Below are 27,822 nucleotides of genomic sequence, written 5' to 3' on the forward strand. Positions count from 1 at the left end.
TGCCTTTAAATGCTTTGGACAAATGCCTCCCAGGAGCCCACTTCAGTACTGAGAAGGCTTCAAGGTTGGTGAAACAAAGACAAGCCCCTGAGCCACTAGACAGGTCAAAACATACAACCACAATTTTTTTTATAACAAGGTCCACATTGCTCTAGCAAGATGCACCAGGAATGCATACCGCCATCTTAAAAGCTGCCACCATGCTGTGGGGCATGGTAGGCAGGTACAATAAAATGCCACAACCCCTTCTTCCTCAAGCATTTCCCTGGTTAGTGTAAAGTTTTTATTAGATTCCAGTGTTCTAAAATGGTTGCTGACAAAATTGTTGCTTGAGTGGAAGGAGGGAGTTTTGGGTTCCCTTTCTTTGGTGACTTCTCTCCTACAATTCCTTTTTTAAAAGATCATTCTGACTACTGTGTGGGTTAAGGGTGTCACTAGAATGTAATCTAAGAGAACAAGAGCTCTTTAGCAGTTTTGATTACCAACATAACACCTAGAGTCATGCATAGTGTAAAGTCACTACTTGGTAAACATTATCGAATGTGTGAGTGAATGAAGGAGGGAGTTAATGTAGAATAATATAGAGGAGCAAGAATAGAGAGCAAGGAGACCAAGCCTATAGGAAAAAATACACATAGATCTGACTGAGACTTAATTGAAAGTGATAGACAGCCATCACAATTTGCTAATACCTCCAAACAGGAGAAAATCATTAATTATTATTGAACATCAGGGAGCAGCAGTTCTCAATCAGGAATGATTTTACTCCCAGGGAACTTTTGGCAATGTCTGAAGACATTTTTGGTTGTCACAACTAGAGGGGAGCACTACTGATATCTTGTGAGTAGAGGCCAGGGGTGCTGCTAAACAGCCTAGAGTACACAGGGAAGCCCCTCACAACAAAGAACAAGAAAGGCTCTTGGCTGAAATAAAGAAAATATGACATCTTAATTCTCCTTGCCAGTGTCAAGTTGATAAATAGCAATGCACTTTGTCATTTTATATAAATTAAAATCTCATAATCCAAAGTCCTTTAAAGTATAACTTTAGACATAAAATGAAATATATTATAATTTAAAATTCATTTAAAGTCTGATTTTTAGATTGGTGTTTAAATATGGCCTTGTACTGATGTTTTGGGAAATTTTAACTACTGAAATAAAGTAACAAATTCAAACTCTGAAGTTCTAATTCAGAAAGATAACAGAAATAGCTAGAAAACAGTATAGTTTAGTTTAGTTTAATCCCTACTCTTACTGACCTGTAAGCTACATGGGGAATGAGAATAAACAGAGGAAATGATTATTTCAACAAACAAATTAAATAAACTGTTGTAAGTAATTCCAAATGAAAGAGTTTAAAAATTTGCTTTCAACTGGAGTGAAATTGAAGTGAATCAAATATGAGAGTTGATGGTACAACTATAAATACTAAGTATTAATGGAGACAATGAAGAAGTGAAGGGAAAATATTTTGTAAATGCAAAGCATGTTAATATTTGGGGTACTTTCTGAGTCATATTTGCTATTTATACCTCATCCAGTTCAAGATTTATTTTTGTTGACAATGTTTACCATTCTGAGTTTTGTCAAAAGACCATTAAGTCATTACTTTATAAAGTTAGTCATATTAAATGGAATTGATAGTGAATATTTTAGACTTCCTTCAGATGACTAAGGAAAGGCTAGCATCTTAAAATAATCACTCAGAGCAGACTTGTTAAACTGTGAGGCCAGTTAAGAGATAGTGTCCTAAGCATCCTGTTCCTGGTAGAAGTACACTCTTGGGTGGTGGCCAGGTAAATGAAACTTGACTCTTGAAAGACTGAAGTGAGGAGAAGCAAAGGAAAGGATTTTGAAAAACTGCCCAAGAACATAACAACCTCTGAGGTCAAAGTAATACTCTCGGTGGTATGTGCCCTGGAGTGCTAGTGATTTCTTCACTGCTTCTTATGTCTCCTACTTTTGTGCCAGAATTGACTTTGTCCTTCTTTGGCAAAGCAGACTATGCACCTTTTTTTGGATTCTTAAACCCTAACTAATCTTGACTCGGATGAAGTGTACCCTTATCTATTATGGAAAAAGAAACAGTTTCTTAGCTTTAAGCTGATTCTTAAATGTGGTACTCTTCCTTCTGAAAGCATAAAATGGCTACAGGTTATTGAGCATCTGATATGTACTAAACACTACACTGATGAACTTTAAATACACTAACTGATTTGTGCTTCACTACAACCCAATAAAGAAGTTTGTCCTATTTCCATTTTCAGAAATGAAAATAGGAACTCAGAGAGGATTAGTAACTTGCTTGGAGTCACATAAAATTCAAATTCATGTCCCTAAGACTTCATTCGCCTTTATTCTTTCAGTATTAAGAGACTGCTATACTATACATTTGTTACTTATTCATAAATGAAGCTTATGCCTTAATATTGTTTTTATTGACCTTGGTTATATTTATAAATGCTCAAATTTTCATCATTAACAAACATAGATTGAGCATCTCATTCATAGAAGATAGTGCTGAGTGCTGAAGATAAAACAGTATGAAATGTGGTCCTTGCCTCAAATAGCTTATTGTCTTGCTTCTTTTAGAGTACCTATATATTTCAGAACTTGGGGGAAATGTGGTGAAAGTGTGATTAACCAAAAGTCATCTTAATACATGCACCCCTTTTTGGTCCTTTGCAGTTCACTGTTTCATTCTTTATAAGCTTCCTAATTTAAAGTCTTTTCCTCATTAGGATTTTCATACAATTAGCAGACCCTTAGTAAATACTTGTAGAAAATGAAAATAATAACAACAAAGTCTTAATTTCTTACTACCCTAACTTGCTTGTCAGATATTTCTGCAGGGGCTTAATAGAGGAAGGTAAAAGTGTTTTTGCAGTAAGAATACAGGGATTTTGTACAATAGCAATCTGCTTTGAGATTTAGTATTTAAGAAGATATAATATGTACTTATATTTCTGCTTTGTAAGACATCAAAATATGCCCTCTATTTATTAAGTTAGTTTTCTCTTTATTAGTATTTCTTTTATATGTCAACATGTTTATTGTAGACAAGTTAGAAAATACAGATAACCTTTTTTATTATTTGTTGAAGGTCTATAATCAGTAAAGGAAATAAAATGAAGCAGCAGAGGGAGAGGGAAGAAAAATATGGATGTTCCCAGGAAGAAAAAGAGATTCAGCTAAATAAATAACTAAAGAGAGGTTTTGAAACCTATCAATGTGGGGGTTCTCTGTCCAATGTGCATAACAGCAAATCTATGATACAGGGTTTCAAAGGAAGAAACAGTTTTATTGCAAAACACAAAGCAAAGAAAACAGAAGGCCTATGAGCCTTAAATCCTTCTCATTCTGCAGTAACTGAGTTTTATAGTATTCAAGTTCAGGATAACAAGTATAGAGGCTCAAAATGATGAAGTTAGAGATAGTCTTAATGATTGAGCATGTGCAGATTGATTACATGCCTAGTCATGGAAAGTATGTAAGTAAATGGTGGCCTTGACATGATGATGGGCATAATCTTTATTATTATAATGAGGTGTAGGTCACCCATAGGTTAAGGTTTAAGCTGTTGCACGTGTCAGGCAGGCCAATTTTAGCTTTGGTTAGAACTAGCTTTGTCTAGGAAGATAGCTTAGCAGTTGGGGTGGGTTAGTTCTGGGATGACTTAAGTTCCTTCATTAATAAAATTAAGGAGCTGTCTATGTGATCACAAGACTTCAAAGTTATAAAACAAGTTAAAGGGTTACAAGCGGGGCCAGTCACAAGTTATCATGAGGTTTAACAGTCACAAGGTAAAGATTATATAGTTATACAGTAAAGTATCGTTATCAAAGATCTAGGCATCTGGGTTCAGTAGTTTCGGCATTTATTTTTGGTTATTCTAGAATATACTAGAAAGTAAAAAGGCATCTATATAATGGTTCAGTAACTATAATCATTTGTTAACTCTTAATTCTCAGTTACAACTTGATGGAGAAAGGTGGTCTTTGAGCCCTCTAGTACTCAAAGAAGGTTCTTCAGTGCTTGGAGGATTTTGGTGTTCTGAGTACTCCATAGAACTGGAGCTGGTGACTATAGTATCAGTAAGAATACTGACTTTCAGTACAAATCTAATCTGGTGTGTAATTTTTTCCGACCCTAGAAAGCAAAAGACCTTTAAGTTGGTTCAGAATCTTACCATTGAAAATCCTCAATGTCTAGTATTCTTCAAGTATCACAAATTTTTCTTCATTTACTCTAAACATAATTATTACACATAAAATTCTGGAGTTACATGGTACTTCAAAAATAGTCAGTGTCTTTAGCTGAATGACTGGTAACTGAAGTTCAGGAGGTTCCATGACTTTCCTACGGTTAGCCAGCTGGTTTGTGGGAAGCCCACACTGTATTCCTGATCTCCTGGTTAGAGACTAATACTTCTCTTGCTGCTTCTATAGTCATTATTTATTCAGAATTCCCAAAAACCTTGTTGGTTTGCATGTAGTGCAAGAGAACCATTGCCATCAGACAAAAGGATTTTCCGCAGATCCTTCCTAGAAAAATACATTTCCAATCCTGACTTCCTCTGAGATGGCTGACTACATAAATGTTCAACTACACCCTCTTTAGCAAAGGGTTATTCAGTTAAACCCTCATGCAAAGTCTTGTTCTCTGGGACTCACTTCCTAGAAGCTCTGGGAGGGTCCTGACAGGGCAACTTCTGGCCCTAGTCTCAGAACATGCTACCTGGATAGACTGAGAATTTTCCAAATCATCAATTGCTAGTTCCTTGGTGCTTAAGAGTTTAGTCCTCAGTTTATTCCTTTCCTCTCTAATTTCACTATAAACAACAAGGAGAAACAAGGCTTGGAAATCTCCTCAGCTGAGTATCCAAATTTAAGATGTTATATTTAGATGCAAATTCTGCCTTCCATCTAACATTGGAACACAATTTCATCAAGTTCTCTGCCACTTTATCACAAGGATCACCTTTCTTTCAGTTTCCTGTAACACATTCATAATTTCTTTCTAAAGTGTTACTGGAAGCACCTTTTGACATCCATATTTCTAGCAAAATTTTCTTCATGATGGATTATGTGTTCTCCAAGAAGATAGAAATTTTCTTTACAGCTCTTACTTATTTCTGAGACCACATGAGAAATGGTTTTAATATTCTTACCTATACCAGCAATCTCTTCAGAGCAATCTAGGATTTTTCTATCAAGCACCTCAGAATTCTTCCTGCCTCTGCCCATTACCCAATTCCAAAGCCACTTCCACATTTTTAGGTATTTGTAATAGCAGCACTCCACTCTCCAATACCAAAAACTGTCTTAGTTTGCCTGAGCTACTATCATAAATAACATACTAGTTTTGGCTTAAACTACAAGAATGTATTGGCTTATAATTTTGAGGCTAAAAGAAGTCCAAAATGAAGATATTAATATGACTTGCCTTCTCCCTGGGGTCTGTATTGTCTGGTGCTGCCTGCTGGCAAACCTTGGGGTTTCTTGATTTATCTCTGCCTTCCATCACATGGCAGTGCCCTCTCTTTTCTCACTTCTGTGACTTCTAGGCCCTCTTTATAAGATCTCCAGTAATCCAGATTAAGACCCACCCTCATTCATTTGGGCCACACCTTCACTAAAAATAACATCTTACTAGAGATCCTATTTATAGTAGGTTCACACCCACAGGAATGAGGATTAAGATTAACATGCTTCTTCTGGGGTACGAAACTCAATCTTCCACATAAACTGATAAAGCATGTTGTCTTCTTGCCTTGACAAAGATACCTTCATAACAATCTGGATGACCAGGTTCAAATTCAGAATTCTCTGACTCCTTGGCAGTCCCTGGTCTGCTTTCTCCCCAGTCCCTTCTCATACCGGCCATGCCCCACACTTGGAGGAGCTTCATGCATGTGGGCCCCTAGTGCAGATCCCAGCTCTGTTTACACCTTCCACAAATAGCCATCCCTTGGCCACCTCTCAGTCCTGGGGGTATGCACCCCTCAAAGTGGCCCCATGGAAGAGGCCATGCAGGCCCTAGAAGCTGGCTGGGGCCTTTCGACTGAGAATTTCATAGTCCTGGGTTCCTGTGGTGTGGTCTGGAAGGAAGAACATGGGTTCTGCGTAAGGAATGCAGCCAAGGGAGCTCCAGAGCAGGGCTGTCAGCCCAAACCTTCTTGCCCAGGTCCGAGGACAGTATTAGCTGAGGAAACATGTTAAGTAACTTACCTAAGTGCACACAGCTAGAAAGTGCTAGAGCCAGAACTGCACAGGGTTGTCTAGGGGCATAGAGGAGGAGAGGTACCTCAATCAGTCAGGACAAGTCAGCTGATACAAGAGTACTGTACTGACTAATGAATTAATTGGGGATGGGGAGTAGTGGGCTGCAGAAGAGATCTTTCTAGGATGAGTATTGTTTAAAATCTTGAGAGGGTGGGGTAGAATGGTGCTGAGTAGGCAGGAGAGCATTCCCTACAGCCCTTGTCCCAAGCCTGTCGCTGTAAGGGTGGCAATCAATTTGGCAGCATTAGACTTGTGCTTGGAAAATCTTGGTAGGGAATAGAAAGGAAGCGTCTGAGGTTAGACTGTGGCCAAATCCTGAAGTGTTGGGTACTCTTTATCCTAAAAGTGAAGGATTTTAAACAGGAAAGAGACATCATCACATTTAGGTATTAGGGCTGAGGGAGAATTAGAAAGCAAAGATGACTCAACGATTTCTTCCCTGAATGGCCAAAGAAGTGAGGAGTCATTTACAGAAATAGAGTCTGGAAGGAGGTTCTTGATACTGGACTGTTAAAATTTGAATTATAGATTAATGATGAGAATACTGGTAGAAGGAGGGCAGAAGGGAAACAAGTCTGACAGAGTCTTGGAAAATAACTGTATTTAAGGTGTAGTTAAGAGGTAGGCAGAAGAAAGAACTAGCAAACAAACAAAGCAGCAGAAGTTTCTGAGATGCGAAGAGCCTGATCTGCATAGAGTCGTCAGTGCCATGGTGTGATTAAGTTTGAGAAGGAACTCGCAGTTGTAGTGGGCCTTTAAGTAGGATATCAAGAGAAAGGAGACTCCTGGATTTAGCAAACAGAAGTTAGAGTGATAGGGGTGGAAAATAGTTTGCAAGGAGTTGTGTCTATATAATGAGGAAGGAAATGGAATGAATATAGTTTCTAAAAATTAAGCTTTGCTACAAGGAAAGATTAGGAATTTGTTTAAGTGGAAAGTAGGGTCCAGGGAATAAAATGGACTTTTTCTTATTACTATTTTTAAATGGAATTTTATTGAGATACATTCGCATACCATACAAGCATCTGAAGTGTACAATCAGTCGATTACAGTATCGTCATATAGTTGTGCATTCGTCACCACAATCAATTTTTGGACATTTTCATTACTCCAAAGAATAAAAATAAAAATAAAAGTAAAAAAGAACACCCAAAACATCTCATACTCCTCCTTACCACCCCCCCGTCATTAATTTTTTGTTCTCATTTTTCTACTCATCTGTCCATACACTGGATAAAGGGAGTGTGAGCCACAAGGTTTTCACAATCACATGAGTACACCATGTAAGCTATATAGTTATATGTTTGTCTTCAGGATCAAGGCTACTGGGTTGCAGTTCAACAGTTGGTATTTCTTTCTAGCTATTCTAATATACTAAAAACTAAAAAGGGATATCTAAATAATGCATAAGAATAAACTCCAGAATGATCTCTCAACTCCATTTGAAATCTCTCAGCCACTGAAACTGTGTTTTGTTTCATTTCTTTCCCCTTTTGGTCCAGAAGGCTCTCTCAATCCTGTGATGCTGGGTTGAGGCTCATCCCCAGGAGTCATGTCCCACATTGCCAGGTAGATTTACACCCCTGGGAGTCATGCCCCATGTAGTGGGAAGGGCAGTGAATTTGCCTGCAGAATTGGCTTAGAGAGGCCACATCTGAGCAACAAAAGAGGTTCTCTGGGGGTAACTCTTAGGCACATTTATAAGTAGGCTCAGCATCTCCTTTGCAGTAACAGTCTTCATAAGGGCAAGAAACTGGTAGTCCACCATGCTTGCAAGAATATCAGGAATTCCCCAGCTGAGGAAGTTTAATATTTTCACACATTTTTCCCCAGTCCCTCAAGGGGGCTTTGCAAATACTTTTTATTCTCTGCCCTAATTGCTCTAGGATGTATCGGAACTTCACATTAACCTGCTGTACAAACCAAACAGATCTTACCCCCTATTCAAGGTCCCATGTAATTCTGGTTTTTGAATGAACTGACCGATACAAGTTAAATAATATCGTGTGCTACAGAAAATACAGATTTTGCACCAAAATCTCTTCCTTTGGTCTCACACCGAAGTTGAAGTTTTAAAACAATCAATATCATCCTTTACCCTTTAGTCTGATTTACCTTAGTCCGAACAAAGTCCATTTTGTTCATATCTCTAATTGAAGTCTGATCTCTTTTTCATCTTTTTTAACAGTTGCTGTATGGGGTAATGCTAACATTCAAAACTGCCAGACTCTGGCTCTGAGTCTCAGGTGTCACACAGATACCCAAAGTTACAGGGACTGACTAGGTTATACACAAACAGCTCAGCATCTCAGAATTTAGAAATAACCATTACAACTTATGAATGGATGTGACTGCTGTAAAAGCTTGCATTCTAGGAACCTTTACAATAAGCCTTCCCCTGATAACCTGAGCTTTCAGATTTAATTCTCAGAGTTTGCACATTAGAGTTAGTCCATATTAGTGATGCGTTATAATGTTGTCTTTTTGATTCCGGCTTATTTCACTCAACATACTGTCCTCACTGTCCATTCACCTATTTGCATACCTCACAACTTCATTCCTTCTTGTTGCTGCTCAGTATTCCATTGTATGTATACACCACAATTCACCATTCTGTTTATCAGTCGATGTACCCTTGGGCCACCTCTATCCATTAAAAACCATGAATACTGCCACCATAAACACTGGTGTACAAATGTCCAGTTATGTCCCTGCTCTCAGTTCTTCAAAGTATATACCCAATAACAGGTTGCAGGACCATATGGCAATCCCATTCTTAACTTCCTGTGGAACCACCACCACACTGCCTTCCAGATGGGCTGCACTTTTCTACTTCTCTACCAACAGGGAATAGGTACATACCTCTCTCCACATTTTCTCTAGCACTTGTATCCCTCTGTTTATTTTTTAAACAGTTTTATTCACACACCATAACAATCCATCCTAAGTAATCAATCAGTGATTCTCGATATAAGCACATAGTTATGCATTCACCACCACAATCCATATAAGGATATTTCCATTTAGTCCTACACTGTGATCTCAGCCATTCCACCCATTCCAGAACTGGTGTATGATGTGTGTCCAGTCATGATGTCCCCCAACAGATGTTTCAGACTATTTACTAGTTGTTACTGTTATTTACTAGTTGCTCCAGAGGACTAACTAAATTCCACACTTCCCTATGTTTCCACCTTGCCCTGCCTCCACTATTTTTTAATCTAAGGATATTTTTAATATCCTTGACTAAAAGGATGAAGTAAAGTAGGAGGTTCTGAAGATATATGAGCCCACTCATTGCCTCCACTCTTCCATCAGCAGGAGTGGAAGCAGGCCCCAAAACCGTCTACCTTGAGACCATCAAAACTAATCTCAGTAAGCTTATCCTTGTTTATGGCAATCACCACAAGAAGCCCACGGCTTCCAGGTCACCCCTTATCCATGACTCATCTCTGGAGCTCCAGTGGCTCTTTTATCAGTCAGTTTTATCACTCCCCACCCTACCTGAACCATGGCCTCTTCCTCCCTATTCTTCTTCCTTCCATTATTTTTCTCCATGGCACTTACCACTATCTGACATACATTTCACTTATTTGAGTACTATTTGTGTGTCCCCATTAAAAAGTAAGCTCTGGCTCTTAAAACACTGTCTGGTATATACTAGGGGCTCAGTACATCTTTGTTGAAAGATGCATATAAGGGGAAGGAGGATAATTGATGGGGCAGTAGTCTGAGCAGGGGTTGGCAAACTTTATGTAAGGGATGAGATGGTACATATTTTAGACAAAAGGTCTGTGTTGCATATTCTTCTCTTTTTTTAATAATCCTTTAAAAATGTAGAAGCCGTTGTTAGCTCACAGGTTGTAACAAGCCGTAGAACTGACGAGAGTTTGCCAGCCACTGTGAGGGAAAGTCAAGGAAACAGGATTATCGAGCCCAGTAAAGATGAAAAAGAAAAGGAATATGTCTTCCTCTGAGATTAATAGGAACATAAGAAAACAGATGAAATATGAGAAGAACTATAGAGGTAAAGAACAGACAGGTGAGAGAGTAAATGTCAGTGGCATCATCCTCCCAATGAAGAGGGAAGTGGGGTCTACAATTAACACTGGAAGAGTGGAAAAGTTTTGAAATAAACAGACTGGCTAATCAAATAGAGAAGAGCAAGAAAATTGTTAAGCAACACAGGAGTCAGCCAAATTTGGATAACATGAATCTGTGGTGTATTCTAGAAGTCTAGGGGAAAATGGAAACAGGTAGATCTTGAGAATTACAGCTTGTGAAGCTAAAGAGTGATGATGCACAAAATTCTAAAGATGATAGGTTGACTTGGCATACTACTTCACAATCATATTGGATTTTTCTCATACTTTTTTTTAAATAAAATTACTTCTAGAAACAAAAAGGAAAGAAATATGCAAAGAAATATTTGTGAATAAAAATATCAGCAATTAACAGCTATTAAGGGCCTACTATGTGTTAAGCTACACCCATTATCTCATTTAATCACATTATGTAGGTTCTATATTTTCTCTGGTTTACAAACAAGGAAATTTAAGCTAGAGAAATTAAGAAGTTTACTGAAAGGCCCACAAAGTTCTTAAGTGACAGAGAAAGAGGAACTCAATAAAGTCTACCTGATACCAGTCCATGCTCTTAACTTCTCTCAACAGGGTGCTGATTAATAAATTGATATCCATAAGGAAGGAGGCTTCCAGTAACAAGTCTCTCCTCTCTGTCTCCTTTAGCATTTTTATAATCCTTTAGATGAGGACATAGATAGTGTACCTGTCCAATTTTCCAGTGATGTGAAAGGATACGAAACACTTTAGATAACAGAATGATAATCCAGGATTTTCTCAAGTTGAATAGTTCACCCAAGATGAAATGGAATAGGGTAAGAATATAATCCTTTACTTAGGTCCAGAAACAACTGTACAAGTGCAGTGTGTCCTAGCTATGGGTGTGTGGGGAGAAAAAATGCTTAGAGATTTTAGTCACCTCACTTGAAGTACTGTGGTGTCCAGAGGAAAATAGAATAGGGAACACCACTTCATCTGAGGACCAATTGAAGGAACTCATCTGGTCTTAGAACTGACTGACCTGGTGGTGATGGGGTAAGCTGAGCGGCAATATGAGTTATCAGTGTATTCAAATGTTCCTGAAGGTTTTCATATAGAAGATAAATTAGATTCATTTTACATGACCTTTGTGGTAAGAACTAAGAATAGTAAGTGGGGATTACAGGGACCCAGAGTCTGTCTCAGTATGAGAAATTACTTCCACCAAATAGACCTGTTCAAAATTATAATGGGCTGAATTGGGAATCGAAGTTCTCCCTGTTACTGGAAGTATTTTAAACTGAGACGAAACAATGTTAGAACTTGCTCTAAATGCTCTAAAGTCTCTGCCAGCACTAATAGTTTTTGCCTCTGAACATGTCCTATGAATAAAGCATTTCTATACTGTTTTCAAAAAAGCAAACTTCTCGGGTTTCTTTCATAGTGTGTTTGAAAGCTGATTTAGTACAGTGTTAGAAATACGATGGTGTATATTAACAGAACTTCTGTTTTGAAGCTAAATTGCATAAATTCTAATTTTTCCTTTGGAATGTGACAAGATGTTTATCATATCCCATTAAGCTTTGAGGATGTCTTTGAAAAGTATGTGTACTTTTGTACAATTCTCATCAAAGATTATACTGAAATTGTACCATATTCCTGCAGTTTTTCTAAACCATATCCCATTGGTACAATTTTTGATAAGTTTACAAAGGAATATGTGTATACAAGAAGTGGTCCTGAAAAGCCCACTTGTCTTTTAACAAATTGGATTCTAATATATAGGAATGACAATCTATTGACTTTGAGATTGTTATACTCTTCTTTTAGCTGAAAATATTTGTTCTGCCATCTGCCTTGTTATGGTTTTGGCCTGTTTTTTGTTTACATAGATTCAAAATTTTTAAGTTTTTCAAATTGTCAATAAAGAGTTAATTGGATATATGTTGAAAACCTCTAATGTACTCTTCTACAGGTAATAAAAACATATCTTATTGGTTGTCATAAGTCTTTCTGACATTCGTGAAAGAAGGAGAAGCAATATAGGAAGCCTTTTTATTTTCAGCTTTAATCTCTCAACTTTACCTAATAATTCGGTGGTTGTATTACTTAATGAAAAGAAATACTTTTTTTTTTTTTTTTAGGCGTAATCCCTTTTCATGGATTTTCAATGTATGGTAAGTGGGCCTTAAAATAGACATTGTTTTTATTACACTTTAGAAAATCAGTTACAAAGATCACACTTTCTATCACATCATCCACACACCTAACAAGTTAACGTGAACATTTTTAAATATTGAGTTAGTATTTATTTACGTGTCTAATTTTTAAAAATTAAAAAATAAAGGGTCATCATAATGCTCATATGATGATTGCTTGGCAAATTAGAATTAGAACATACTATGAAAATGGTCCCCTTGCTTACCATTTTCTGATCCAATGGAAACTAGATGCACATTAATATTTAGTTCTAATGGATGTAAAATGAGGTTACTTAAATTTCTGAACTAATTTTCATAAGAATCTTAGAAAAAATTAATTGTTCGAAAAGAATCGGAAGGGAGGGACGACACTGAGTTGGAGCCCATGATTTTTCCAGGCTACCTGGTCTGCACAGTAACAGTTACATTGAAGCTTTCAATCGTCCTGAAGTGCATGTGGAAAATGCATGTGCAGGCTTGATGGCCCTCAGTGCATTTCTGGCCTTACATGTCCTTGAATGAGAAATGCAGGAAACTCAGTGACGATTGATTACCAAGAGGAGAAATGCCCACCCACACCTTCATTTCTTTTTTAATTAGAGCAGCTGTAGGTTTCCAGAAAAATCATGCAGGAAGTACAGAATTCCCATGTACCTCTCCATCTCCTCTATCCCCCCCCACCCACCCTGCCACACACAGTTTTCCCTATACCTTAATTTTTAAAAGCTATTTAATTTTTAAATTTTCATACATTACATATAAACTTGTTAAAAATTGTTGTCCCCTTTGTTTCTGTCCTTTACTTTAGAATAAATAAATACTTCAGTTTTTGCCCTTGTAACAAAAATCACCAATAAAGTAACACTTTTCTTTATGAAAAGCCTCTATGTGTTCAACATCAAATAATCATGGTGAATGGCAATACTTTTTAAACCAGCATACAATGAAAAGAATTCAAAATACTTGGGAACTTTTATTATTCTGCCCGGTGATCTTGGTCATTGGTTTGAATCATAGAACACTTCTACCTTATCATCTTGAGCCCCCCAAATTTCATAACATAATATGTACTATTATATGACATTCCAGCATTATTCTCTTTTATAAAAATGTGAGGAATTTAAACATAGGAAACCTAAAACTATTAAAAAATAAAAATTTTCACCTCTAATAAAAATGTTAGCACTTTATCCTTCTATGTTAAGAATTTCAACTGCAAGGATTATTTAAGTAAATAGTTTTTAAAAGATGTACTTTGGTGATTTAAGGGACATGTCATGAAAGTTAAGTTCTTCCAGTAATTCTCAGTGTACAAAATATATCACTGAGTCAGCCTCTCTCTAGTCATATTTTTTGTCATTTAAGTAGACTAAGGTTTAAACATCCGATGGGGAAAGTTTACTAAGGAAATAGATGATGAAAAATTTTTGATTTACAGTGTATTTATACTATTTTAGAGAAATATTTTAAGCATTCACAAATGCTTTAGCAGCAACCACTTATTTAGAATAAGTATGCTTAGAATCACAAATTGTTCCTAAGGAACTCCAGTTAGTTAGTATTTGCCGTGTTAGTTACTGTGTTTCTTTAAAATACTACTACTGTATCTATAAATAAATACCATATTTATACTATATAAAATACTTTTAAAAATTGATTCAAAACTTTTCTCTAATTTAAACTGGCTTTCCCCTCACCCATTTTTGCAGATTAATGAAGTTTTATGTAGGTTTAGTATATTATGACTTTGTAAATAAATTCCTACAGTACAGTACAGTATTTAATTGGTTAAAAAGATGAGCTAAATTCATTTTTGTGAAACAACCAAATAGGGAAAGATGCTTGAAATAGAAAATTAAATCACACAGAAGATTTCTTTACATATTATATATAATGGATTAAAACTATCCCATTTCAAAGATATATAAGGGAATTAATTCATCATAAACACTTGTGGTATCTTGAATAATGGCTGATTTTGTATTACATGTGTTTGTAGAAAAGTGCTTTTCTTAGAATTCTCTTCTTTGTTCCTTCACTGAAAATGATTATTAATGATTACTGAACCCTTAAAATCCTCACATTCAGATTACAGGTTTTTGTGTATCAATAACTTAGAAACTTAGAGGGAAAATTCCAAGCTTCACTTTGAATTTATAATAGTACCAAGTATTTGTGCCACATCTGTATTGCTTTTTCTTAGGTGGTTATTACAATTAGAACATGAATTCTTCATTTTAAATATATGAAGTACCCTAATTTAGGATATTTTAGTAAGTAGTAATTTATTTTGATAATAAAATATATTTTTAAATTTTGTTTTATAGTGGAACGGCATATATGTCAATTTTTAAACATTTACAAATAGATATAGATATAAAAATGTATGTATATGTCTGTGTGTAAATATATATACATACACACACAATAAGTTATTTTTAAATATATATTTAGATAGTTGACCCCCTAAAACTAACTTCTCTCTCTTTTGCCCTTCATAAAAAAGTAAAATTTCTCACTTGCAATTCTAGTTTTTGGTGATTTATTCATCATTGATCACTGTGCACTACCCTTTATCCCAGATAATTAGAACTTTTGTGTTTTTAAGCATTTTTACATTTTCACCCTTTTTCCTTTTACTTTTTCAAAAGGAAGAAGACATAAGTTGGCCAAGTGATTTCCCTGCCTACTCAATACGTACTGCCCTCAGGGCATTGCCCATGCTCATATTAAACTTCTTACCTGTCCAATTTATATCGCAGTTGAAGTTACCTTGCCATTTTTTAATTAAAATTAATATTTAGATAATTCAGTTTTATGTATCTGCATCGTAAATGTGATTCTGCTGCCTAAAATTCTTGAGGCTTAAAAAGATGGAAACCATGTCCACGTTTGTTGGTGCAAAATAATAATATTGGCAGGTCAGCTTCTGACATTAGGACTTTGTGACATTGTGCTGTGGGATGTCTGATTGAGTTGGCCCATCTGGGCTTAATTGCTAAGAACTGGGTGCAAAAGAAACCTTAATTCAGCATTTATTAGGGAAATAAACCCTTTGCCGGAGGATCATTTGAAGTCTGTGAAAACCGTCTTGATACATATAGACCAGTATAGATCAATTGTCAAAAGCTGTTACTCAAAAGTTCTTCAAATTGAAGACAATGATTCTAAAATCTGCTCGTAAATCATCTTATATTCTACTTACCTGACTTCCAAAATTTAAAATTTTGAAAAGTAGCCTGAATCCTTTTTGGATCAAAGGAAAAATGAGTTATCTGATTGTCACTTTCTTACTACCTCAATGAAAAAAACAGAGAGATAACATTGTGTAGTTTTTTTAAACTTACTTTGAATTTTAAATAACCCCATGTAATTCCATCACTGATGAATTTATTCACTGGTGGAAGGAGAGGTAAAGTGACCAGAATTAACTTATTTTCTCTTGTAAGAACTAGTAGTTTTTGTTGTATTTCAAAACCCAAATTTTGAATTTTAAATTTATATCATCTCAATTTAATGGAATAAATAGTGCTTATGATGAGGGTGATGTATAAAGAGTGAGAAACTCTTTTCTAAGCAAAGATGAAACCCAAAAATCCATAAAATAAAAGACTGATATATTTGATCACATAAATTAAAGTTTGTCCATAGAAAGAATAATTGAATAAAATACAAAGATCAACAACAAATTGGGAAATTATTTGCATTACATACAATGAAGGGCAAAATACCTCTAACATATAAGTGAAACCATACTACTGGATAATTAGTCTAATTTTTTAAAAAGTAGTCAAAACGCACAGATTAAAAAGAAATACAGATGGCTTACCAATGCATAAAAAGATTCACGACCTCATTCATAAGTAAAGAAATGCAAGTTAATGTAATACAAAGACAATATTTTACATCTATCAGTTAAGAAAAGATCAGAGTTTGCTAGTCTACAGTATTGGCCAAACTGTGAGGAAACAGTGTACAGTTCCAGCAACTATACAAATTTCATCAGCTTTGAGGGTTATTTGGCAAGATCAAAATTTTGTATGTACAAACTTTTGTTTGATCCAGCAATTCCACTTATAGAAATTTATCCTGCTCAAAGGTTGTATGTGTAAAGATGTTAATTATAAACCTTTTTTTCCTGATAGCATAGTATTAGAAACAACTTAAATATTCATCAGTGCCGTACTGGTTAAATCAGTTATAGCACATACAAAAACTGATATTCAGCTTTACAATAAATAGGTAGATCTGTATAAACTGATATGGAACAATCCTCTAGATATGAAAAATGCAAGGTATAGAATAGTGCGTATGCTCCAAATTGTGTGTGCATTTTAAAGATGTGTACCTTTATATGTATTGTATTTCCATGGAAAATTTCTAGAAGATATATAAATCACTAAAAGGATTGCATATCGGAAAGAGAACTGGGGATCTGAGGTAGAAGGTAGACATATTTACTTTTCACCATGTACCTTTTTACTGTTTGAGCTTTTTTAGGTGCATATGTTCCCTTTTCAAAATGAAAAATATATATATGATTTTAAACTTGTCTATGAGTGAATATTATTACTATAAAATATGATTTATTCTTTCATATTTCACAAACTTACTCATTTAAAAATTTTAGTAGTTCTGCAATATTATCAATTAATTTTTTTATCCTTTCAGTTGCACCACTTTGTTTTCTATACCATGAACCTTCCAAACTGTATCAGATATTCCGTGAGATGTATGTACGTTTTTTCTTCAGACTCCATTCCATCTCTTCTCATCCTTCTGTAAGTTCATAAAAAATTGGATTGAATCAGATTCTAATCTGTTTTTTTTCCCTAGAAAAAAATGTGTAGCAACAGCAGATTTTCTTTAATCTCACTCAACTGACAATTTTCCTTTTAAGAAAAAGTCTGCTATAAAGCAACAAATTTTAATTTGTGATGTTAAGCAACACAAGTCTGTAGAGTAAATGGAAGAGAAGAAGAAATTGATATTTAAATATTTGGGGGAATAGAGAGGAAGAAGTCACTTAATTATATTTATATTATCTTTTATATAATAGAAATATCTGTATTATTTTCCTTGACAAAGATGCTCACCTTCTTTAAACCCTGATTTTCTCATCTGTGAAATGAAGTTATTAACATGTCATCTGTAGCGCTGTAGAGAAGTCATCAAAGCACCTGGAGTGGTACTTGGCTCATAGACTGTGTGTACAATAAAATGGTTGCTGCTGTTGTGTCATTGTTATTATCATCTTTATCATCTCTTCTTTGTTAATGGAAATCAAACATTTATTTGTTACTTGTTTTCAGTTCCATATTTGGCTAGTTATCAGTTATTCTACTAGATATTTTTGTTGTGTTTATTCAATGGAAAGTTCCTTAACCTCAATTTGAGTGTCAAGAAAAAGTGTATTGGGAGTAGAACATTTTTAACTATTTTATTTTGACTGAGCCTTTATTGTGTCTTTATTTTTTTCTTCCCTGAGTCTGAATAAAAGCACAGTTTATTTTATTTCAGCTATACTTTTTCTCCCTTTGCACCTGCTTTGGTCCACTTGGGGATAACTTTGACTGTTCTCCAGAAACAAAACAAAACAATAACAACAACAAAAAGTTAAATTGGAATTTTTGTCAGGGATACTAAATTTCCCCAAAGAAATCTGTGGTACTGCTACTAAATTAAATATCTATTCTTTATTCCCCACAATCTAATACTCTGTATTCCTATTCCACCTTCCTCCATCCCAGTGCTGCTCTAATATTTTGCCAGTGAAAGTTGGCAAATAACAGAAGTCCAGGGAGTCACAGATTATAAACAAATAAAGCACTACCTTGAAGCACCTTGGGGTCCTTCTGAAACTACCTGATTTTGTTCTTATCTTCCATTGATGTTTTAGCTAGAATAATCAAAAATATTAATTCTTCTCTTTTCTGATACCTCATTCTTAATGTCAGATTTTTGACTCTCATTTTCCATACCATTTTATGCTTCGGAATTTAAAAAAAAAAAAATTGCAGAGTACACAACCATGGTGTTCTCCCTGTGCAGAGCCCTGAAACCTGACACTGGGCAGCTCTGAATATTCCTTCTCTATCTCCCTGCTGACCCTGAGCTGTCACTTTTCCTCTAATTGATTAGGCCAGCCCTGCCTCTGCCCTTTCTTTATTCAGTAGAATAAAGATTTACAGGCAGTCATCTCCTTTTCTGGCTTGCAGCCACACTAAAATGTTTGGAACCCTGACAGCCTTTTGACTTTAGAAATTCAAAAAGAGGATTAAAACTTCTTACAAAGATCAACCTTGAGGAATGCTGAGCTACAAGAAAGACTTTGTTCAGAGTTGTCAAGTAATAAATGCACTTGAAAAAGTAGATTTCAGTTAAAAAAAAATCTCTTTGTACAAAGTAATCAAGTATTCTTGTAATAAAATTTCCTGATGCAGATTTCAAACAGTCAGTCTTTCCCTGGGGGTGAATTTCAAAGGAAGAGTGAGAATAGCAGGAAATATTTCCCCCCATGGGTGAGGCAGCCCCAGCAGAAGTTGCATTATGGAGGAAGAGAGCAAAGGGTGTGGGGATAACAACAGGGAAATACCTGGAAACTGGAATGCATCCAGAGCAAACTAATTTTGCTGGGACCTAAGTGATAAATGTGGCTTGTAAAGTAGCAGATTTTCTGTAAAATACTGTTTTCCTTGGAGTCTCCGGAAATTATATATCCTGTTCTGTGGGGAGCCTATTGTATTAAAACTGAGCCCCCCTTAGCTTATCTACAAGAGTAGGAATACATAAAGAGGGATAAAATTTATTTTTAAACAATTTCCTGCTTTTGACTCATACACAATATAAATAATATTTATGTTGATTGTCTTTATCTCATTTGCTATTTGAGTAATTTTTTGTCAGTGATTTTTTTTGTCAGGGTTAATTTTTCGATACTAAAATAATGTATCTCTCTTATGATTCCTTATTATATCTAGGGTATTGTGTCACTCTGTTTGCTGTTTGAAACTCTTCTTCAAACTTATCTTCCCCAACTTTTTTATCATCTGCGAGAAATTGGGGCTCAACCGTGAGTATTTTTCTCTCTTATTAGAAGAGATCTTTTCACATCAGAACAATCTTTTTTCATCATTGCAAAACACTTGCAAAGGTGCAGTAATTCTTAAAAAAAGCTAAGTTACCAATTTCCCCAATGAAACAATAATTAGCAAGTAGTAAATTGTAGCTCTATGTTGTACCAAAAATTCTTGGAAGAATTACCAAAATCCTAATAAATTCTCTTTTGCTAGGACTTTTGTGTCTGTTACAAGAATCTCCAAAATGAACTAATTTCCATTCATAGTGAAAGGTGTTGGTCAAAAATGAGGAAAAAAAAAATTTTAGGAGCGAATAGTCCATGAGAAACATGATAATGCCAAAATTAAGTCAGTGTAAGCTAAGTTTGTCAGAAAACAATCTATGAATACTATATAGGTTAAATTATGCTGTCTTTTGTTAAAGAAAACTAGGTTGGTTACCCACCAATGGGTATACACTGTGATTTCTACTTCCAAAAGTTTGAATACTTGTTCATTTATCTCAATATGAGTTATGGGGTGGATATGCAGAGTAGCTCTAAGTTGAAAATTATTTATTTTCTCTCTTTTTAGAAACAATGTTAAGAACAGAAGTTTCAAAATGACTGATTCACCTTTGTTCCTGTCTTTTCCTCTAAGCAACCATTTTTCCCTATTAAGGAAGACACATTTGAAAGGACCATCAATTCTTTGGGCACAAAAGGAGTTAATGGGACATAGCATAGTTTAGTGTTTCTATTCTCTACACTTGAATCCCCAGCACCCAAAAAAATGATCAATAAATTGTATGGGTGGTTTGGTCAGTGGAAGATGGGGAATGAGTTTGAGAGACAGACCCAGATTCAAAGTCCAGCTCTTTCCTGAGAAAGTTATTTATTTATCTAAACCTTAATATTTTAATCTTTAAATAAAGATAATCCAATTTTCTTATGTTTAAAATCAAGGAAATCACTTCCTTTATTCGTGAGATTGGTATTTGTATCTTCTCTCTTTATCAGTCTGACTAGAGGTTTCTCAATTTTTTTCCTCTTTTCAAAGAATCAGTTTTGGGTTTCATTGATTTTCTCTATTCAATTTCATTGATTTCTGCTCTTATATTTATTATTTTCTTCCTTTTACTTGCTTTAAGCTTATTTCACTCTTATCTTTTGACGTAAGGCAAAATCTTTAAATTTTTGATCATTGATTTGCAACCTTTTTTCCTTTCTACGGATTTCCCTCAATGCACTGCTTTACCTCTACCCAGCAAATTCTGCTATGTTGAGTTTTCATTTTCATTCAATTCAAATGTTTCTTAATTTCCCTTGTGACTTCCTTTTTGACTCATGGATTATGTAGAAGTGTATTGTTTAATTTCCAAATATTTGGAAAGATATCTTCCTGTATTCCTTTCTATATTAATTCTGTTGCAGTTAGATTTCAGTTCTTCATATGATTCTGCTGCTTCCTATGATTTCAATTCTTTTAAATTTTGAAGTTTGTCTTATGATCCAGAATATAATCCATGTCAGTGAATGTTCCATGTGCACTTGAAAATAATTCTTATTCTGCTCATGTGGGGCAGAGTGTTCTATAAATGTCAGTGATGTCAAGTTTGTTGATGATGTTGTTCATGTCTCCTATATACTGTCTACTTGTTCTGTTGATTATTGAGAGAGAAATGTTAGAGTCTCCAATTATAATTGTAGATTTGTCTGTTTCTTCCCTCAGTGCTGTATGTTTTTACTTCATGTATTTTGAAGCTCTATTTTTAGGATAATTAATCCCTTTATCATTATGTAATGTCTGTCTTTATTCCTGGTAATAAATCCACTATGTCTGATATTAATATAGCTAGTCCAACTTTCTTTTGGGTACAATTTGCATGGTGTATTCTTTTCTATCCTTTTGCTTTTAACGTATCTATGTCTTTATTTTTCAAGTGGGTTTCTTATCAAAAGCATAGATGTATCTGCCAATGTGATAATTTCTGTCTTTTAATTGGTATGTACTAGTAATTTACACTTAATATAGTTATGAATATGATTGATTGAAAACTACTATGTTGTAAGACATTTTCTATTTGTTCCTGTGTTCTTTATTCTTTTTTCCCTCTTTTTCTGCCTACTTTTGAATTGAGTATTTTTATTCAATTTTATCTCCACTATTAGACTATTATTTATACCATTTGTTGTATTGTTGTCATTGTTGATAGGTACCCTAGGGTTTACAATGTACATGTTCAATTCATCACATTCTACCTTCAGATTAACACCAGGCCTGGATAGCTTCACTGGCAAATTCTATCAAACATCTAAGGAAGAAATAATATCAATCATTTTGCTACTATCAAAATTTCTTTATATTTAGAGCTCAACAATTTGATTATGATGTCTTGGCATGCATTTCTTTAGGTGTATTTTATTTGTCATTACCTGAACTTCTTGAATCTGTAGATTTATGTCTTTCACCAAATCTGGGAAGTTGCTAGCCATTATATCTTCAAATGTTTTTTTTTTGTTTTTTTTTTGTTTTTTTTTGCAACACACTCCACTTTTTCTCTGAGATTCCTATGATAGGATTGGTACACTCTGAAGCTCTTTTCATTTTTTTCTAATCTTTTTTCTCTGTGGTTCAGATTGGATACTTTTTATTGATCTGTATTCAAATTCACTCTTTCCTTGGTTATTTCCATTTTGCTGTTAGGGCCATCCAGTGAGTTTTTATTTTGGTTATTGTATTTTTCCATTCTAAATTTTCCATTTGATTCTTCATATTGAAACTCATAGAATTATGCATTAAGGATAAATTCCATTATATGTTAATTATGCCTCAATAAACTTTACTTTTTCAAAACTGATTCATGCTATCTGTAAATGGGGGTAGAATATGTACTACTATTATTCTAATTAATATTGTTCTTATTAGTCTAATAAGGCACTATGAGAAGTCTAGTAAGATGAAATCAGTTGAGGTTAATAATTTTGGCTTAAAACTCAAATGCTTTTTTTTTTAACCTCCGCCTGGCTTTCCTTTCTCTTACTCAACTGATAACCTCACTCCCTATGTCTTCTGTGCTTCAAAGTGTTTATTTTCATACCTGCCATCCCTTCTTTCATTCCAAGGACAAGTCTACCACTGGTGTTCTAGTTCTTTTTCTTTCATTTCTTTTCTTTGTTTTGCTTTATTTTTTGTTTGTTTGTTTTTGTTTTTTGCTTTTAGTCAAATCTAATTCAAAAGAAAGAAAAGAGCAAGGTAAGCGTTCTCATATAAAATTGTGTAAGTCAAATAATGTTATAACTGTTTCCTCCTTTTTATGTGATAAGGCAATCTAGGATATACCAAAAGTTTAAAGAAGGAATAACATGATTGTATTCAAAAGAGGGTAAGAAGAATGATTAGTGACAAAGCACACAAAATTCTGAACAAATATGTTTAAATATTAAAATATTCAGGGGCTGAAAACTTTTGTATCTGTAAAAAGATATTCTAAAACCAATCAAAAAACCTGAATTTTCAATACTACTGCCTACATGAACTTTGTAGAAATTTCTGATATTTGGGGATATTTTTCAGTCATAAGAGAATTAATACATTGGCACCAACAAAGGCAATCTCTGGGTCTCTTTCTTTCTTTTAAGAAAGTAACACAGATATTGATCTACATAATGTAACAATTCCAGCAACCCTCTCAGGAGCAGTCAAGTTATTTTTATATGCCAATAGATAGTACAAAAATGAGAGCCAAAGAGTTCATATTCTGATTCCAAGAGAAAAATTAATATTGAAGTATAACCTACTTCCAAATAATGTGGTTGCATAACTATGAGATGAGATCTTATTTTTTGTTTTGTTTTGTTTGTTTGTTTGTTTTAGCAAAATGAAATTCAATTAAACTTTCTGGCTGATATTTGTGGAGTTCTGATAACCTCTTTCTAAAATGAAGGGTTTAAAGTCAGAGATCTATTCCTAAGTTTCCTTATAAATTTAAAACTTTTTTCTTTGTCCTTCAAAAACTCCTGCCTGTTGCTTTATTTGATTCATCCTAAATAGCCATTTGACTGAAATGTAGAAATATAATTGTCATGATGCAAGAGGGCTTTTGTAGCCAAAGGACTAAAGAAAGCACCAGACATGTTCTGAGACATGAGCCTTTATTACGGGGCTTACCAACGGGGGGAAGTCAAGTCACGTTTCCCTGAATTCAGGAGCTTCTCTGAATGGATTCAGGAGCTGCTCTGAGTGGTTGCGGGTTCAGAGCTCAACGTGAAAATACTCCACGCTTTGCGGGGGTGGGGGGGGCAAATAAGCTGGTTATAAGAGCTCAGCATTCCACTGGGTATGAGAGCATTATGCCAGCTTACAACGTAGGGAGGGATTGATTGTAATCAACAGGGAGGAGGGGAGGTTTGTAGATTATCTTATAGGTAACAGTATCTCAGGGAGTCTCAGGGAGGAGGTAGTTATAGATTACATTTAGACAAGGAGAATAGATCAGACATTAACTGCCCTAGGTCAAGCAAACTGCTGTGTGCAGTCTTCAAGACACTTGGGGGCCCGGGGTTCCCACAGTCCACCCCCACGAAGCGATTTGCGTTGACCATAGAACAGACATTGCATCCCTAATTCACAACAATACAGTGAACAGCAGAGTACAAGTAAACCAGTACATATGGACTGTAATCCTGTTAACAGGTGGCACCATGGCCAAGTTAAAGAATTAAACCATTTGGACAAAGGGTCATCAGATAAATGTTCAATATTTTGTGTATGATCTGGCATGTGATCAAAAGCTTGTCTTACATTTTGTGAGTTATCAGGTACATATATACAACTTAGAATATTTATTAAAGCACAGGTACACCTGGGGCTAAAATAGCTAAAGGATAAAACTACCAGGCAGTCTGCTTTATTCTATATCTAGTTTTTTGCCATTTCCTGACTTTGTCCACAGAAATAAATCTCCCTTTCTGCAAACTTTCTGCAACTTTCTATATCCATACAGGTTTTTGTCCTACATTTTCTTTTTCTCATTCTGAAACAACCAGTTATTTAGGACAAAACCACTTTCCTTTTCCTTTTAATAGAAAATATCCTCTATACCTCTTATACTTAAGTTACCAAAATAATTTTGGAAAATGTTTTCAAGCAGACATTCTACAGCATAAATTATCACTAAAATTAAAACTTGTTAGAATAATGCTAAATACTTAAAACACTTTAGTTAATGCATTATTGAAACATTAATATACAATTTTTAACAAGAATTAATAAAGCATGTAGGAACAATATATAAGCTGAGTTTTCATTAGTGAATAGAAGAGTTCCAGGTGAGGGGGTTTTATAAATCCATATTTTCTTCCCCTATGGGGAGCCCTTTGGGGTCAGATCTACAGTTAGTTTGGGGTTGCAAAATTATGCACACAGTTCCCTGGGGCATGGGGGTTCCCACATGGGAAATACAAATAGTCTTTGACATAATACCCCATGGTCTTAGGATTCTCAACCAGCATGGCTGCATGGCCAGAACCAGAGCCAATTGACATTATTTTCCCCAATTTCTAGTGTTTGTGGCACAGGCAAGAGCAGATTATTATCATGCCTCGCTGCAGCTAGAGGGCAGCTGGCCCCCCTAATTTGAATTTGTAAGGCTTCCATGGGCCCCACGGTTACCACTTCCACAGAAGCAGGACCTGCAGGTTTGGGTCTGGAGTTAATGCTGGTACGGTCCTCGAATCCATTGTTGTAAGGAGTTTCCCTTATCCTTTAAATGTTCCTTTAAAAGGCCATTCATTCTTTCAACTAATCCAGCTGCTGTGGGATTATAGAGCAAGCGAAACATCCAAAGGACATTGTGTTCTGTAGCCCAGGGTTAATTGCCTGGTGAAGGAGTCCCCCTTTCTCTGTCCACATGTGTGGCGACCCCAAAAAAAGGCACTTAATTTTTCTAACTTACATATGGTAGCTCATTAGTTGGCTTTGCCCACTGGGAAGGCCAGCAGCAGTTCCGTAGCTGTATCTATGGTGGTGAAGGCATATTTTGCCCCTTTGGACAGAGGAAGGCAGCCAATATAATCTACTTGCCACTAGGTGAGAGGGATCTGGTCTCAGCTGATGTGGTCCAGTGATAGGCAGCTTAAACTGCTGCACTGGCTTCCACAGGGTCTAGTACACTCAGTGCTCAGTTTTCTGATATAGCCATTCAGTCGCCTCATGCATTATTGGTGTTAGGTTGTGGAAGTTTGCTAGGGCATCCGCTTCTGCATTACCTGGCAATGAGCTAATATTATGGGCAGAAATATGGAAAGCAGTTACCTTACATTTCTGGCAGGCCATCCAGATGTTTTCTCCCAATTCGTTTCCCCGTAGGGGGCAGTTGACCACCGTCCATTGCTTCTGCTTCCATGTGGCCATCCATACTGTTAGGCCTCGATATACAGCCCAATCATCTGGGCAGACAGTCAAGGTGTCTCCTGGTTCATGGACAATTACCATCCTTACAGCCTGCAACCCAGCCCACTGGCTGCTTTGCAAAGTTCCAGTCTCCCGCCAGATGATGTCAGTACTTGGCTGGACAGCCACAGCCGTCTGGGTAACATGTTGCCCATGTGCCAATCCATCAGTATACCATGCAGAGTCAGGTATACTCCCTTGTCCGTCAACAGTGGGTTTGGGAGGAGCCACCTCAGGAGGATCAACAGGAGGCAGGGCATGCTGTTCTTCCGCATGAGAGACTGGTCCTAAAATTTCATACATCTCTGCACTCACAGGGCTATTGTTAAAAATTCGGCATTGTAGGAAGTATGCTTTCCATTTTGTCAGAGTCAGCGTGCTTTGCTGAGCACTACCTGAATGGGGCTTATTTATAGTTTCCTGTGTCCACCCCTGTATGGGTATAGCCACCCATAACGTCACTGGGCACCTTTGAGTTACACTTTTGAATTGTAACAGAGCATTATAAGCTGCACACAATTGCTTTTCCAACGGGCTATATCTGAGTTCTCTGCCCTTCCAAAATTGGGACCAGAATCTAATAGTTACACATTTAGCCTTGTTGCCTTTCCCACAAACCCCACCCAAAGCCAGTATTGGCACTGGCCACATCCAATTCACAGGATATATCAGGGTCCACCCCGCTTAAAGCCTGTGCTTGTGTGATAGTTTGCTTAGATTTTATAAACACAGCCTGCCATGGAAAATCCCATTCCCATGCTTTTCCTTTTCTAATTAGGGTGTACAAAGTTTTTAAAATTTTCAAATAGAGTATAAACAGTTTCAAATAATCTAATAAACCAAGAAAATCTATTAATTGTTTACGAGTTAGGAGTGTAGGATAACTTTGTACTTTAACAACAACAACTAAAGGAATAGCTTTAGTTTTACCCAACCAGACAATACCCAAGAACTTGATAGAATGTCCAGGCTCTTTTAATTTGCTTTGATTTATCAGCCATCCTCGACTGTCAAGGTGGGTCACCACTGCTAGCAGCAATTCCTAGTTCTGGAAAAGAATTACTGATTAGCATAGTATCATCATTATAGTGCCCTGTTCTAGTTTGCTAATGCTGCCGGAATGCAAAACACCAGAGATGGATTGGCTTTTATAAAAGGGGGTTTATTTGGTTACACAGTTACAGTCTTAAGACCATAAAGTGTGCAAAGTAACACATCAGCAATCGGGTACTTTCACTGGAGGATGGCCAGTGGCGTCCGGAAAACCTCTGTTAGCTGGGAAGGCATGTGGCTGGCATCGCTCCCAAGTTCTGGTTTCAAAATGGCTTTCTCCCAGGATGTTCCTCTCTAGGCTGCAGTTCCTCAAAAATGTCACTCTGAGTTGCTCTTAGGGTATTTGTCCTCTCTTAGCTTCTCCAGAGCAAAAGTCTGCTTTCAATGGCCGTCTTCAAACTGTCTCTCATCTGCAGCTACTCCCTCAGCTTCTGTGCATGCTTCAAAGTGTCCCTCTTGTCTGTAGCAAGCTTGCTCCTTCTGTCTGATCTTATATAGTGCTCCAGTAATCAAGGCCCACACTGGATGGGTGGGGCCACCCACCTCCATGGAAATTATCTCATCAGAGTTATCACCTACAGTTGGCTGGGTCACATCTCCATGGAAACACTCAAAGAATTACAATCTAATCAATACTGATTCATCTGCCCACATAAGATTACATCAAAGATAATGGCATTTTCAGGGACATAATACATTCAAACTGGCGC

General features: G+C 36.0%; 1 protein-coding gene across 1 annotated transcript in view; it reads left to right on the forward strand.

The window, feature by feature from the left end:
• Positions 1-27,822, forward strand: part of TBC1D19 (TBC1 domain family member 19) — a 208,704-nt gene that overhangs the window by 171,550 nt on the left and 9,332 nt on the right. The window contains 3 exon segments of the mRNA XM_037829534.1: positions 12,492-12,524; positions 17,220-17,329; positions 19,529-19,620. Of these exon segments, the coding sequence (XP_037685462.1) occupies positions 12,492-12,524; positions 17,220-17,329; positions 19,529-19,620 (235 nt within the window).

The sequence above is a fragment of the Choloepus didactylus genome, chromosome 3 (assembly GCF_015220235.1).
Source record: "Choloepus didactylus isolate mChoDid1 chromosome 3, mChoDid1.pri, whole genome shotgun sequence".
NCBI lineage: Eukaryota > Metazoa > Chordata > Mammalia > Pilosa > Megalonychidae > Choloepus > Choloepus didactylus.